General features: G+C 46.9%; 2 protein-coding genes across 2 annotated transcripts; one reads left to right on the forward strand and one right to left on the reverse strand.

The window, feature by feature from the left end:
* The first annotated feature begins 498 nt into the window (after positions 1 to 498).
* On the forward strand, positions 499 to 7963 carry LOC120798358 (venom prothrombin activator notecarin-D1-like). Its single transcript, XM_040142607.1, has 8 exons — positions 499 to 664; positions 954 to 1060; positions 3428 to 3591; positions 3764 to 3788; positions 4390 to 4827; positions 4902 to 5057; positions 5120 to 5350; positions 6370 to 7963. Exons 2-8 carry the CDS (start codon positions 967 to 969, stop codon positions 7071 to 7073), a joined length of 1812 nt encoding a protein of 603 aa, XP_039998541.1. The 5' UTR covers positions 499 to 664; positions 954 to 966; the 3' UTR covers positions 7074 to 7963.
* Positions 7964 to 8114: 151 nt separating this feature from the next.
* pcid2 (PCI domain containing 2) lies at positions 8115 to 15529 on the reverse strand. The gene is made up of 15 exons (XM_040142235.1): positions 15392 to 15529; positions 14192 to 14258; positions 13998 to 14087; positions 13840 to 13913; positions 12827 to 12892; positions 12655 to 12696; positions 12492 to 12546; positions 11664 to 11767; positions 10009 to 10084; positions 9644 to 9785; positions 9429 to 9529; positions 9168 to 9241; positions 8954 to 9079; positions 8581 to 8704; positions 8115 to 8479 (listed from the first exon to the last, which is right to left on the reverse strand). Exons 2-15 carry the CDS (start codon positions 14225 to 14227, stop codon positions 8390 to 8392), a joined length of 1200 nt encoding a protein of 399 aa, XP_039998169.1. The 5' UTR covers positions 14228 to 14258; positions 15392 to 15529; the 3' UTR covers positions 8115 to 8389.
* Positions 15530 to 15554: the final 25 nt, after the last annotated feature.

Genomic DNA, 15554 nt, shown 5'->3' on the forward strand with positions numbered 1-15554 from the left:
AGTCAAACTGGAAAGGAGTCTCTATCCACTCCAGATCGGGAGAAGAGGTTTGAAAGCAAGAGAAAAAGCCAAAAAAAATGGACCTTGACTCGCGATTGGCGATGATTCTGTCATATCGCAATACTGGCGTTTTCAGTATTGGTAAATTAAGCTTGGGTTTCCTGAGAGTGTCACACATTGTTCTGGGAACCACAAGGATCAGAAACTCCTCCATTGCTCAGGAAAATCATTATGGACCTTTTAGAAAAAATAAATAAATAAAACCTCCACAGGCATCTGCCTCGTGAGCTTCGTGGCCCCTGGGTCCTTGAACCCTGAAAAACTCTGGTTGTAGTGCCACCTTAGGAATACTTGAATCCCCTGATAGGACGGCACCTTGTCCATCTTTATTTTTCTTCATGTTCTGATCGTTGTTTGATCTGGATCATGCCCCAGTGAGGAAAGTCCTCCTCGTTTACCTCAAATAGACAAACGTACATCATATTGACGTGTCCGAGGTCAAAGCTGCTGCTTGTTTTGAGAACAGACCAGAGTCCACGGCAGGAACAGACTGTTTGCCGAAGCGACGCCGTTTTTTTGTGAAATATTAACTCTTTCTAGACACAGCTCTGACCTGCTCTCGTGGAAAGAGGAAAGAGTTTGAGAAGATCCAGCTTTTAAAACTGTACGTAATCGCAGCACAAGTGAGCCTGTAAACTGACCAACATCTCAGTTTTATACTCCATCGAATTTCAATCAGAGTTGTGCTTTTGCTTCAATCAGTGACAGGGACACTTCTTACTTCTTGATATTCTTATAATCGCTGTAACAGACTGAGAATAAAATCTATAAAAAGAGGTGCGATTTAAAGCAAACGTCCCACCACGTCTCTTGTATAATGAATCGGTTGTGACTCATCGGTGTGTGTGTGTGTGTGTGTGTGTGTGTGCTCGTGCGCTCGTACGTGGCAGCAGTGAAACCAGTGTCATGGCGGTCAGCATCATGTCGACTTGTTGTCGAGCGTCTCTTCTGTCGCTTCACCTCTTCGCCTGCTTCCTTCAGGTCCTCGGCCAAGGAGAAGGTAAGACCTCTGACCTCTGACCTCTGACCCTCTGCGGTGTGTGGGTGTAGTTAGAGTCTGTTTATAGTCAGTGTGGTGCAGTGAGACGCTTCAGACGTCTCTCTAACTCTCAGATGTTCCAGATTCAACTAGAAACGTGTGACGATCTATTGTGTCCAACTCTCTGAGCAGATCGTGGCGGCGCTGACTCGTCGTTTTTACGCCGTCATTATGACTTAGTCACAAAAATGCCTGAGCACATATCAGGTTCAGTTTGCGGTGATTCCGGCGCGACAGTAGAAACGACGACGCGGGGCTCAGTAAAGACACCGAGTCAAAGAAAAGAAACCAGATCACGACTTAGTATGAGCCTGTAAAGATTCCGATTTATTATGGCAGAGTCGTGACACAGTTCGATACACTGATTATTTTTTCTTAGAATCACAATCTAGTAAATTATGACCTAGAAAGTCCTGATTACGGAAAGTGAGAACCAGGAGTCAGTGCGCTGAGTTCAGCGACATCATTTATACGTCGTGACCTAATCCAGCCACTCGCTGAACTGATCGTAACCATCGCTTGTTGTCAGCGTAAATACAACAGAACACACGGGAAGCTATGTCATGTGCTGGATGCCATGAATCGAACGAACATTCTGTATCCCGGTACTGTAGGTATAACTTCAAATTTTACACTTAACCTCATTATTACACTTAATTATGATGTCATAGTTATTATTAAAATAAAAATGACGACAGATGTGTATAGATATTCATTAAGGCACGTGTTTGCCAAAGTGTGCAATAATAAAAATGTGCGTGTCATTTGTTTCAGCGATGACTTTCTCAGAATATTGACCCACCAACTCTTAATAATGTAGTAAATCAGAATCACGTATTTTAGAATTACAACTTCGACGCTACACGTTTTCAGACGCCGTCACTTTTTTCACCTGCCGCTAAGTTGCAGCCTGATGTTAAACTAAAAATAAGGAATTTTTCCCCTCAGCAGTTTACACTCACCACCCCATAATGAAAGAGCGAAAACAGAATTTTAGAAGGGACAAACTGAACTAGGGCGTCAAGCTGACATAAGTATTCAGACGCTTTGCTGTGACACTTGAAATTCAGCTCAGGTGGCTCCCAGGTTCCTACACCTTGACTGGGTGAATTCAGCTTGAACTCACCTGTGGTGAATTCAACTGGTTGGACGTGATGCGGAAGGACACACACCCGTCTATAGAAAAGGTCTCACAGCTGTTAATACATATCAGAGCAAAAACCAAGCCACCGGGTCTGAGGACCTGCCTGCAGAGCTCCGGGGCAGGATGGTGTCGAGGCGCAGACCTGGGGAAGGCTACGGGAACATTTCTGCCGCACTGAAGGTTCCCAGGAGAACAGCGCCCTCCATTACTCTTCAGTGGAAGAAGTGTGGAGCGACCAGGACTCTTCCTAGAGCTGCTGCCTGGTAAGAGAGGAGACCAAGAACCCGGTGGTCTCTCTGGCTGAGCTCCAGAGATCCTGTGCGGAGACGGGAGAAACCATCACTGCGGCACTCCACGGCAGCAGGGACAGGGAGACTGGTCAGGGTTGAGGGAAGGCTGAACGGAGCAGAGGACAGAGAGATCCCTAATGAAAACCTGGTCCAGAGCAGCCAGGACCTCAGACTGGGCCGAAGATTCAGCTCCCAGCAGGACAAGGACCCTGAACACACGGCCATGGCACCACAGGAGCGGCTTAGGGAGGGTGCCGGAGGGGCCCAGCCAGAACCCTGACCGAGAGACCCGACGGAGCTCCGGAGGTGTTGGGAGCTCGTGGCGTTGAATTCGCACAAAATTTCTAAAATGCTGTTTTCACTTTGTCACGATGGGATATTGAGTTTAGATCGATGAGGAAAAGAATGAACTGGAATGATTTTAGCATCAGGCTGCAACATGACAACATGTGAAGAAACTTCCTGGATGTTGTCTATACACCAACATTTCATTAGGAGTCATTAGGCCACATTTACCAGATAGACTTCAATCACGATGACGCGGTCTGTGTTAATCATGACGGTGATTATCATGGAGCGAAACCATGACTCAGCGTGTTCTAGTTACAACTGACGTGATAATGATTTATGAAATGAAAATGATGACAGTAATTAATGAGGAAGACATGAAACATAAGTCACTCAAAAGACCAGATGCTGTAATAGAACCATTTTATTTTGTTGTACTTCTTTAAAATGACATCACTGACGTCTTAGCGCCTCGTAACGCCGGAGGTTCTCGATTGTTTCACTCACTTTCTCGGCCAATGGGCCGTGAACGAGTACGGGTCAGTTCTGCGGAAAGGTCCGGTGTGAAACGAGAAACGATCCAGCTCGGCGTGTCTGCGTTTTCAGTGTTTCATCAGGCTCGGCGGGCCCACGCCGTGTTCCTGAGGTCCAGGCGGGCCAACATGTTCCTGCTGGAGGAGATCCTGCCGGGGAACCTGGAGAGGGAGTGTATCGAGGAGCGGTGCAACTTCGAGGAGGCCCGGGAGCACTTCGAGGACACCGAGAGGACAGTCAGTCTCTAACGATGACGTTACAGTGGTTGTGCACAATAAAGACAGTTCTTTAGGAACAGCTCCACTTTTTCCGGTGTTCCCGCCCTTTGTAGCCTTTTAAAAGTCCCAACATGACGGCGTAGAATCGGGAACCCGGTTCTGGTTCTAACGTGTGTTTGTTTCTCCACAGATCTCCTTCTGGACCAGTTACTACAGTGAGTTCTCCTCGGTCGAACGTCTTTGACCGTATGAAACCACATTTCCAGGCCTTGTTTTTTTTATAGGACAAAACAAACTGAAGGAAAAACGATCAATAAAACGTGAATAAATAAACATCCCATAAAACAGAGAAATAATCAATAATCGGAATGGATCAAATGATCTGATTAAAGACACTGGTGATTAAAAATGAAATTCGGAGATGGAGTGGGTTAATGGGAGATCAATCGACTGAGGTATTGATCTTCTCAGTTCACCTTTGTTTTTCCAGCCTGGCTCCAGACTCGGTCCAACCAGACCCAATGAGCTACAGGTCGCGTAATCGTGTACTCTACGTCTATAACAACTTCAATTCCTGACAACTTGGTATAAAGGCTTAGTAGGAAACCGTTAATCCCAGAGTGAAAACTCTGACCGGTCAATCACAAGCGGGATTTTATGTCACGATTCTGAATCAATGTGCAATAAATGCACGAGAGTAAAACGTAGAAAAGCCTGCGTGATCTTTGTGACTTGATGCGATGATGTAACCGCAACTGGAGTCGGAATCGCACTCACCTCACCGGATGCTTGGCTGACTGGTTTTCTAATCGCCAGATCGGGACCAGTGTGAGCCCAACCCCTGCCTCCGCGGAGGGAACTGCACCTACACGGCCGGGGGGTTCCGCTGCTCCTGCGCCGCCCCCCACTCCGGACCGCTCTGTGAAGTGGGAGGGCCCAGGGAGGAGGGGGGCGGAGAGCGGTCGCCGTCCGCCGTATCGCAGAGAACCGCGCCCACAGAAATCCGGGGCGCGGCCCACACGCCCGAGGCTCACGGTGCGTATCCACGGCAACAGGTACCCGCAGCACAGAGCCCCGCTGCCGCCCCGTCCCGATTTCACACACAGCACCCGTCCGTTGCAGGGATGGCAGAGTGTCCGACGGAAGGTCCGCAGGCCTGTCACCAGCTGTGCACGGCGTCCGACTCCGCCTTCGCCTGCTCCTGCATGCCGGGATTCAAACTACAGCCCGACGAGCAGAGCTGTGTGCCGGAAGGTCTGGTTCCTCCCCCGCGCACATTCGCCACACCGGTGCCAACCGGTGCAATAACCGAGTCTTTGTGTCCCCAGTGGAGTTCCCCTGCGGAAGACTTCCGGACGACTTCAACACGACGGCGTCCATGTGCCGCCGCGGAAACTGTCCCTGGCAGGTAAGCTCCTCTCGGCCAATCGCAGCGAGGCATCGGCTCATCCAGATGATAGGTGATTGTTCACCGTCCAATCACGGCTAAGAAATCGTTAGCTGCTAGTCACAGCAGGTGTGTCACTTCCGATGCCCGACCAATGAGAGGGCAGATGTTCCAGACAGGTGTGCGCGCGTGCCTGCCTTGATAGTCTGGTACACTGGAGCTCCTGCTGTGTGTTCGTTTTCCGTCTCCAGGTGTCCCTGCGGAACTACAGTGGGGTGGAGCTGTGCAGTGGCGTGGTGTTGGGTCGGCACTCCATCCTGACCACTGCCCGCTGCCTCCTCCTGGACTCGGAATCCAGCCACCGACACCTCAACGTCTCCACGGTGACCGGTATGGAACCTCATCAGCCGAGTGCTATAGTACTGCCTTAGAAAACGTGGGTGGCCGGTGCAACGTCTCCCTCGCAAATGCGGGAGAGTAAAAGTACAAGTAACGTGAAATAAGCGATTAAAGTACTTTACGACACTTAACACCAAATCGCTGCAATTTGCCTCCAAATTCAAACTTTTCTGAGTCATTACTGTTAAATCTCCACACACACACACACACACACACACACACACACACACGCCAAATACATATTTTTAGATGTAGTGTCACTCACACGTCCTGAGGACGTCATTAGAAACCCACTTAGAAAGCAGAAGAAAAAGAGGCTGCAGAACTTCGTTCAGAATCTTCCCGTTTTTAAGTTTCCTTCGGGATCGCAGTGATCCGGTGACAGTTGTCTGAACGTCCACGGCTACGCTGAGAACAGGAGCTGATCACCGCTGGTTCGGCAGCTTTTAACGGGACGGTTTGACTGAATATAGGTTAAGAATATGGTTTTCCCAGTTTGGTGAGGAAGAACTTGGCTGGCCAGCACAGACACTATGAAACAGACAGACAGATTGATGTGTCGTGATTTAATTAAGGGGCTTTAATGGACCATCTGCACCATTGAAGTGGTTCTTTAAAATTGACCAAATAGCATCCCTGAATTTGTACCTTCATTGACAATTTAAGCCCATTTTCAGGTTGAAAACTAAAAGATCATTTCCACGTTATTTGGTCAATTATAAAGTTTTTTTAAAATCATGTCGATAATCCAGTTAGAATACAGGTAGATCAATGCAGTTGGCTTTGGAATCACATCAGACGTCCACATACTTTTGGCCAGATGTTGTGTTTGAATTACACTGACCGAGCACGTTCTGTCGACTTTCTACCTGTTGATTTTTTTCTTCAATCGAAGCGTGAAATTTGAAGCCATATTTAGATTGGACTTTTATTGTGAAGTTGAAGCTCTCTCTTCACAATAAAAACCCACCGAAGGATATTATTTTGATGTCTCGTCTCTCGTCTCCTAGGCAACAAGATAATTGTCCCCGTCCAGGCTCAGTACATCCACGAGCATTTCCGTTTAGATCACCACGACAACGACCTCGCCTTCCTCGAGCTGGCCAGACCCCTGCCCTTTGGCCCCACCCTCATCCACCTCTGCCTGCCCACCAAGGACTTCAGCGAGAACATCCTGATGAATTCTGGGAGGACGGGCGTCACTGGGAGACGGGGGGGCGGACCAAACCAGGACCCGGTCTACATGACGCTGGACGAGTGTCGCAGCCAGCTGAACGTCTCGCATCCGCTCAGCAACAAAATGTTCTGCATGAGGACGCAGAATGGACGTGGACCGAACAGCGGCCAGAGTGGAAGGCAGAACATTCAGACTGGAGCCCAGGGGACGCCAAATGGAACAGAAAATCAGAACGGCAGCAGCAGCTCCAGGAGAGAAAACCAGAAGCCCTCGGTATCGAAAGGTGGTTCCAGGTCTCAGGTCGGCGGCAGGCCACGTGGCGGTCTGTTGCCGGGGACGCCCGTCGCCACCACGGAGCAGGGGACGGCGTTTCTGACCGGGCTGCTGATCTCGTCGTCCGCAGGCTTGGATGACAGCGGCAGCGGGAGCCTCGTGTTCACCAAACTGTCCCGCTACTTGAGATGGATCAGACCGAGAATAGAGGGGGCCGAGGTTCGCATGACTCCCCAAGTCAGCCAGTATCCTGAGACTCGTTGACAACCCGCCGACCGGCGCCACCTTTAAGACTCTTTAGAAAAGGAACCCACAGGCTCAAACCACCAAAATCTCTTTAATGGACCAGACTGGTGTTTTAGACCTTTCACTACAAATCTTGTTCACTTCTCATTGGTCAGATTTAGGACGCTCTGACGCGGGAGTCTTGGTTTCAGTCCTGGTTACTCTGGTGACACCTGCGGCAGCAAACCAGGTTCAAGATTTCACAGCTCGTTCACTGACCAAAACTACAACTACCAGCTAAACGGCTGATTTCTAGACGTATTTTTAAAGAACAATCGTGGTCAGCGACAAATACATTGTGTTTCCTGTGGCTGCTGCACAATAAAAGCTCCTGTCTTTGGTCAGTTGAAGTGTTTTTATCCGTCAAATCGGTCTTTATCTGAACAGCACCTTTGGTCCAGGTTAGTGCAATTCAAACGAGATAGTTCAAAAGTAAATAGTAGAACAATATGAGACCATGCACCTGTGAAATGATGAATAATTCATGAGTAATTATAAAAGCGACAGATTCAAAAACAAACATTTAAAATAATGTAAAATGAAAACTGACAGATGATAAAGATTCAAATCTAGGTGGAAACAGGAAACCAATGTGAAACCTGTGTAGTGTGAAGCAGCGGCAGCAGGAACTTTCACTCACTGCAGCTCTGACATCTGACATCGTTTCCTGTCGTCTGAACCCGGCGCGGGAATAACAGTGAAAACTCTTCCATGGAGAGAACATCACCGAATGTTACTACATGAATGCTCTGGCACAAAAAAGACCGCAAATAGTATCAAAAACAGGGTTGGAACTTTTAATCTCAGGTGTTGGAAGGTTCTTAAAGAGAGATTTAACTCCTCGTTTAGCTGGACAACTGGTCCTCAACGTAATAAAAAAAGTTTTTAATCAAAAATAAGAAAGTGAATGTGATGGTTTTGCTGTGACTGTAGCAAATATTCTCCAAACGCAGACGAAATTTAGCGTCAGAAGTTGTATTCTAACTGTGTGGATTTAAAATTTGTCACGTCCAATCAAATCGCGGAGTAAATTCGTTGAGGCTCGAGTCGAATGAACAGTCCACAATCTCCGGGGGAAACGCAGAGTGTGGCGACCGAATCAGGTTTTTCTTTAGTCAAACATCAACAAACATCGTTGGTTCAATAATCAATCGGATACACGCTGTACAAACCAGCATCTGTTTTATTCAACATTTTTTTACGGTGCAAAATAAGAAAAATAATTGACTGAATGGAAAAGTTTTCAGGAGGCGCTGCGGAGCGTCACAGCCAGGGGGGGTTGTGGGTAACGTAGTCTAGGAGACCGAGGAGAGAGGAGGGAATGGATTCTGTTTACTGACTACGAGCTTCTGGTGCTGATGGGAGATGTAACCTTTGATATGACCCTGAAAACAAGAAGAAAAGATTTAAAGGTTCGTCCGCGTCCGCGCTTCATTCGCGGCGGCTGAAGAGCTGCATCGATGTGCGTGAACGTGTGCGTCCTCACCATGTAGATCAGGTTGGCCAGGATGCACTGGACCTCGTCGATGTCCACGTCCTCCACCTGCATCATCCTCAGAGCCACCAGGAAGGCGTCCAGAGGCAGCTGGTGAGTCCTCAGCAGCAGATACCTGCAGACAAGAGGACAAACACAACAGGGGGCTGCGTTACAAGGCAAAAAAGGAGGCAAAAACAAGGCTTTAGAAACTTATTTAAAATATGTAACTAGGGGCCACAAAATGGCGTCAAAAGAAGCACAGCATTGGTGTCAGAAACCTAGGGCCCAAAACATGGCATCAAATTCTAAAGGGCCAAAAAACAAATGATGTAAAAACTTGATATACAGGAGTAAAAAATAACTTGGGGCCAGAAAAACTCACACTTTCTTGAAGAGGTTCCTGTAGGTGATGATCTTGAGCTTCTCCAGGATGAGGAAGATCCCACAGCGGATGAAGAAGGTCTCGTGTTTGGACAGAGCTTCGTTCAGCAGCAGCAGGTTCCCCTCGCTGACAAACAGAGAGAGGGGTCACGTGTGAGATCACCTGACGGCATGATGTCACTTCCCGTGTCGCTGCCTGGCAAACCTCTGCTCACCTCACAGCTTTGGTGACGTCGGCGAACTGCATCAGGTCGTATTTCCTCAGGAGCTGATGAGTCGGCATGTGACCCTGAAACACCAGAATCGACCTGCCGTCATACTGGGTGTACTGGGATCCAAACCAGCGTGAACTCATTTTACCAGATATAACCAGGATCTAAACTGGTGCACACTTTGCGGTGGGCCACATCGCTGAAACCGGTAACTGGTTTAGTGTCGCGGCCGCACCTGTAAACGCGGTGAGCGGAGTTTCTCACCAGCAGCATCTTGACAGGCAGCAGGTAGATGAGAATCATCCGCTTGTTCTTCTGACTGGAACGATGGCAGTGGTGGAAGGCGTACGACAGAAACTCCTCCGCTACGGAGACAAAAACCACATTTTCATTCATGTTCGTCTTGCCTGGCCCACGTCTCCAGGCCCCCGCAGGGACAGTGTGACAGCAGCACCAGCGGTAGCGCAGGCCGGTTTTACCTGGTTTGAAGTCGCTGTCGAACATGGCTTTGCGGCCCACGTAGTATTTGTAGGTGACTTTCTGAGCCGGACTGTAGTCGTTCTTCAGGTTGGAGCTGTCGATGGCTCTGATCAGAGGCTTACACAGGTGCAGCTTATTGATCTGCAGCATACACACAATAATCGATCATCAATTTCAATCCAGAGCTAATAAATTCCGTCGCACCAGCTTAGACGGCCTCAAATGAACTTTAATCAGATTTATTTTACTCCATTTTTGATTTCAAAAATAAAGCAATCATATTGAGGTAGATAGTGATATTAGGCAAACTATCAATAATGAGTTTCAGTAACTAATGAGGGACCAGCTCACAGCGAGTTCAGACCTTGAAGTAGATCTTGAAGAGTTGGTTGCTCAGAAACATCATCCCCCACTTCTTAGAGTCCTCGATCCCGGCACGACTGCAGCGATAAGAACAACATTTCCACTGTGCCGCAGCACTGATACAAAACATATGACCCTCGGTTTCTGTGTGTATGAGCTCACTGAGCACTTTATTAGGAACACCTGTACACCTGCTTTTTCATGCAACTGTCCAACCAGCCCATCATGTGGCAGCAGCGCAAAAGTATAAAATCCTGCAGATCCAGGTCTGGAGCTTCAGTTAATGTTCATGTGGACGGAGACTGCTCGTTGATGGGAGAGGTCAGAGGAGGCTGGTTGGAGGCTGGGTGGAGCTGACAGAGGCTGGTTGGAGGCTGGTTGGAGGCTGGTTGGAGGCTGGTTGGAGGCTGGTTGGAGGCTGGTTGGAGGCTGGTTGGAGGCTGGTTGGAGGCTCGTTCAAGACTGGTTGGAGCCTGGTTGGAGGCTGGTTGGAGGCTGGTTGGAGGCTGGGTGGAGCTGACAGAGGCTGGTTGGAGGCTGGTTGGAGACTGGTTGGAGTGGACAGAGGCTGGTTGGAGGCTGGTTGGAGCCTGGTTGAACACTGGTTGGAGCCTGGTTGAACACTGGTTGGAGCCTGGTTGAACACTGGTTGGAGACTGGTTGGAGCTGACAGAGGCTGGTTCAAGACTGGTTGGAGCTGACAGAGGCTGGTTGGAGGCTGGTTGGAGACTGGTTGGAGACTGGTTGGACCTGACAGAGGCTGGTTGGAGACTGGTTGGACCTGACAGAGGCTGGTTGGAGTGGACAGAGGCTGGTTGGAGGCTGGTTGGAGGCTGGTTGGAGACTGGTTGGAGTGGACAGAGGCTACGGTGACTCAGGTAACCACTGTTTACAGCTGTGGTGAGCAGAGCAGCTTCTCAGGATGAACAACACGTCAGACCTTCAGGTGGATGAGCTACAACAGTTGAAGACCACGTCAGGTTCCAGTCCTGTCAGCCAAGAACAGAAACCAGATTCACCAGAACTGGACAGTTGAAGACTGGAAAAACGTAGCCTGGTCTGACGGATCTGGATTTCTGCTGAGGCAGCAGATGGTTGGGTCAGAATTTGGTATCAGCAGCACAAATCCATGGACCCAACCTGCCTCGTGTCAACAGTCCAGGCTGGTGGTGTAACGGTGTGGAGGACGTTTTCTTGGCTCCACCAGTCAGTCATGGTCTGAACGTCACAGCCTGTCTGAGTATCGTTGCTGACCATGTGCTTCCCTCTATGGGCACAGTTCACCATCTTCTAATGGCTACTTCCTGCAGGATAACGCACCAGGTCTCAAACCGGTTTCATGAACATGACACTGAGTTCAGTGAACTTCAGTGGCCTCCCCCCAGTCTCCACATCTGGATCCAGTAGAACAGCTCTGGGACGTGGTAGAACGGGAGACTGGCAGCAGGAACGTGCAGCTGACAGATCTGTCAACATGGACCAGAACCTCAGAGGAAAGTTTCCAACATCAGGTGGAATCCAGACCACGAAGACCTGAGGCTGTTTTCAGAGCGAAGGGAGGGACTACCCAGTGTTAGTGTGGGGTTCCTAATAAAGTGCTCACTGAGTGTATACAGTGTGTATATGCAGTAAATATGTGTGTGTGAGTGCACTGACTTGTCGCTGGCACACACTCTGAAGCAGCTCATCAGCTGCTCTGCTGCTTTCTCCAACATCTCACCAGGTTGACCTTTACCCTTCTTCTGCAGCTGCTGCTCCGCCTGAACACGAACACGAACAACACACACACACACACACACACACACACACACACACACACACACACACACACACACACAAAACTTTCACTTAGATCCTCTTAGTAGCTTTCTCCACAGCTTTCACCCGCATCTGATGGTCTTCATCAGCAGTTATCCACAGCTGACAGATCTGGAAAAAGCTACTGAGTGAACTTTCAGCTAATATTAATGACCTTCCCCGCACAGACTTCTTCTTATATTGATCAGTTTTTACTAAATATGATCAACCAAAGTGCAGCCGATCAGTTTTTACTGTTAAGTTTATCAGTAACGGTTCAGCATCAGAGTTTGGATCAGAAACTGGGTTTGATTCAGGAATGTGGTTTTCAAAATAGTTTTCAATTGTTTTATATAATTATTGAAATATTTTTACACTTTATTCAAAAAGGAACATTTTTCATATATTTGTCTGTTTAAAAGAATCTGCTCATATTCATTTAAATTTTAATATTTAGAGGATCTTTTTTTTTTTTAAATGTACTGTTTGTAAAAAACAAAAAAAAAGTTTTTAAAAATTTTTTTCCTTATTTTTAAATCAATATTTGAATATTTAGTATTCGTGTTTTTTTTAATATTTAAAGAAAATACTTTGAAGAAGACAGGAAACTTTTTAAAATAACATTTAAGTGTTAAGAGGAAAACAAGAGTTGAGAGTTGCTGAAAAGTCTGACAGAAAGTTTCTTACGCTGTTGGCGAAGATCCTGAGATCCAGAGTGACAGCGAACATCACGGGCAGAGCCCTGAAAACACAAACCAACAGAGATTAATGATGCTGCGTTCACTGTCGGCATGTTCATCTCAGCTACAGCTTCAGCCTGTAAAGTGTGACTGTTGGTGTCTGGACTCACCAGTTCTCCTCTTTATGGGACTGGAAGGCCCTCAGGAAAGATGTGACAGGTCAAGGAGAAGGACTGATCGATTACTGGCTCCTGATCGATTGATGGACACAGATGATGTGTGTGTTTTCTATTGTAAGTGTGTTAAATATCTGAATGTGTGTGTTTTCATCATGAAGGATATTGAACAACAATCGTCTGGAACTTATAGGCTTCAACAAAGTCGTGGTTGGCCACCGCATACGTACACCTGTGACACACACACACACACACACACACACACACACACACACACACACACACACACACAGTGAGACATCTTAACGTAAGGGTACATCCAGTACATGTCATATTAAAGCAGCTGGGACCTTCCAGAGGTCCTTGAATAAATCCTGGGGTCCCAGAAGTCTTTGGGGAGGTTCCTAGTAATCCTTGAGTTGTACCTATCTTGAGACTATCTGAAGACCTCAGGATTCTAGGGGTCTCTGAAGAGGTCCCTGGCATCCTTCAGAAGGTTTTAGGGGTATTTCTGAAAGTACCACAGATGTGTGGGGAGGTCCTGGGGTCCTAGACAAGGTAACAGAGGTCCTTAAATTGTCCTTGAGGATGTTCTTGTGGTCTCAAGTGGTCCTTGAAGAGGTTCCAGGGATCCTTGAGAAGGTTCAATTGGCCTGAAATGGTCCTTGAGCAGATCCCAGGGTCCCTTAGAGAGAAAGCAGAGGTTGTTGGGGAGGCTCTTGTCGGGGTTAATGGGTCCCTTGATGGGTTCCAGTTCTAGAAGAGGTTCTGCAGTCCTTGGGGTGATGGCAGTCCTGATTGAGGCTCAAATGATCCTTAAACAGGTGCTGGAGTCCTTGAAGGATTCGACTGGTCCTTCAGAAATGATTAGTCTGTGAGGAGGTTCCAGGAGTCTCTTGAGCGAGTTCACCGTTAACAGAGCCTGAAGCAGCTGGACTGTGGCCGTCACCTGCAGGTTAACACACCTTGAGCTCAGATTCTGAATGTCGGCTCTGACCGTCTCTCCAAAATGTAGATGAAATCAGAGTTTGTCTTTCTCAATGAGCCGTGTGAGAGAAAGAAGTTGTGTATTTACCAACAGATTCCTCTCGTGCAGCAGCACGTATTGAGTGTATTGACCCGTTTTGTCCTGGAAATAATCAATAATCAATACGTTAATAAGATGCCTGTCTGTCCTACCTGAGATGAGCTGCAACCATTTCATCGTACGGTGGCTCCAGAACCTGCTGACACTTGTCTTCCGGGCTGGCCAGCTGAAACACACACACACACACACACGAGGCTGTATCATAGCAACACTGTGTATACTGTGTATACCTGAGTGGGCGGCGCCTCACCTGGAGCCGTGGGTTGGCGACATGAGGGTGTTTGAAGGAGAGAAGCTCGGCGCAGAAGGAACCCTCGTGGTTGTCAATGGCCTCGTACACCTGCGGGAGGAAAAACACCAGCGAAGAAGAATGACCACCCTGACTCCACCTGTCACTCTGCAGTGCTCAGGTGAATAACGGTAGGGTCAGAGGTCAGAGGTTACCTGCTGCAGGTACTGGTTGATAGTGATGTGAGCCATGACTTCCTGCTGAATCAGCAGCTGCTTACACCTGAAAACAGACAGAAACAGGTCCATTTAACCGACGTTAGTTTCCAGAACAGAAAACAGCCTAGAGCTTAAACTAGTCATCAATTGATCGATTATAATGATCAAAAACTATTTTGATAATTGATTCATCATTTCAGTCGTTTTACAAGCAGAAAAACTGTATCTATGTTGATAAAGAAAATAATCTCTCGCTGCAGCCTTAAACCTTAAGTCATTCCCCTCCTCCCTTCACGAGTCTGAGAGTTACACTTCATTACCAAGTTTAAATGTTTTAAGATCACAACACAAAACCTATTCTTAATTGGACCTGATTGACTAATTGATTAGTCAGAAGATTAAAAAGCAACTGTTCTGATAACTGAATGATCGTTTTGAGTCTGTTTTTAAAAGCAAAAACATCTGGTTCCATTTTTTTTTTTAATTTTCTGGTTTCTTTGTCTTCTTATGGTAGGACAAAAATAATTTGACATTTGAAGACGTGACACTGGGATGTGAAAATTTAAACTACAAACAGCCCTTTTCACCATTTTCTTACATTTCATAGACCAAAAGATTAATCCAGACAATAACAGCAGATGCACTGATGATGAAATTAATCGTTAGTTTCAGCATCACTCACGGATCCATAAACTCGCTATTCATTTCCCATTAAACTCACAGGAAAGAACTGTGTCAATCTGTACTAATTATATATCATTCATTTAACCAGAGTAAATATTTAATCATGATCATTTTACTATTGGAAACTATTTAATTGTTTTATACTTTTTCTGACTTGAAGACTCGAGACTTATGGTGGAAATTAATTTAAATTAACGATTGATGGGAATTATACCAGTTTAACACTACATGTAATAATTAGTTCTTTATAGGAAACAGAAAAAAATTATTCAGAAATTATAATGTCTACATGAAAATCACAGACATAACGCGACAATCTGTGTTTAAAAATTAAAACCAAACAATCAAGTAATTATCGCTGTAAATATGGTTACCCAAATCTATGCTACCTCGTTAGCGCTTTTATTCATCCTCTTCAGGGTTAAAAACTGGCTTTAAATGGCCTTTTTCAGGCATCATACAGAAAACAAACAATCGCATAAATACAAGAACTAAATATAAAATTTTACCTACCGGTAGAATGAAGTTTTAATCCAGAAAATATCCGTCCACTCTCACCTCTCCCAGTGACGAACCCGGACAGTTTCAACCATTGCACACGATGCACGGTGCAACCCTAAACAACGTCCGGGTCGCTAAGGTCGGCTTCCGGTAGTTTCTCGATTTCAAAGTAAAA

This window comes from Xiphias gladius, chromosome 13 (genome assembly GCF_016859285.1).
Source record: "Xiphias gladius isolate SHS-SW01 ecotype Sanya breed wild chromosome 13, ASM1685928v1, whole genome shotgun sequence".
Lineage (NCBI taxonomy): Eukaryota > Metazoa > Chordata > Actinopteri > Istiophoriformes > Xiphiidae > Xiphias > Xiphias gladius.

Excerpts from the sequence above, each read along its gene's own strand:
- LOC120798358 (XM_040142607.1), top strand. The coding sequence starts at position 967 with ATGGCGGTCAGCATCATGTCGACTTGTTGTCGAGCGTCTCTTCTGTCG. Across the intron at positions 1,061-3,427 it reads GGTCCTCGGCCAAGGAGAAG|TGTTTCATCAGGCTCGGCGG; the intron begins GTAAGACCTCTG and ends CTGCGTTTTCAG. Across the intron at positions 3,592-3,763 it reads TCGAGGACACCGAGAGGACA|ATCTCCTTCTGGACCAGTTA; the intron begins GTCAGTCTCTAA and ends GTTTCTCCACAG.
- pcid2 (XM_040142235.1), bottom strand. The coding sequence starts at position 14,227 with ATGGCTCACATCACTATCAACCAGTACCTGCAGCAG. Across the intron at positions 9,530-9,643 it reads CGACAGCGACTTCAAACCAG|CGGAGGAGTTTCTGTCGTAC; the intron begins GTAAAACCGGCC and ends TTGTCTCCGTAG. Across the intron at positions 9,242-9,428 it reads TGCCTGTCAAGATGCTGCTG|GGTCACATGCCGACTCATCA; the intron begins GTGAGAAACTCC and ends CTGGTGTTTCAG.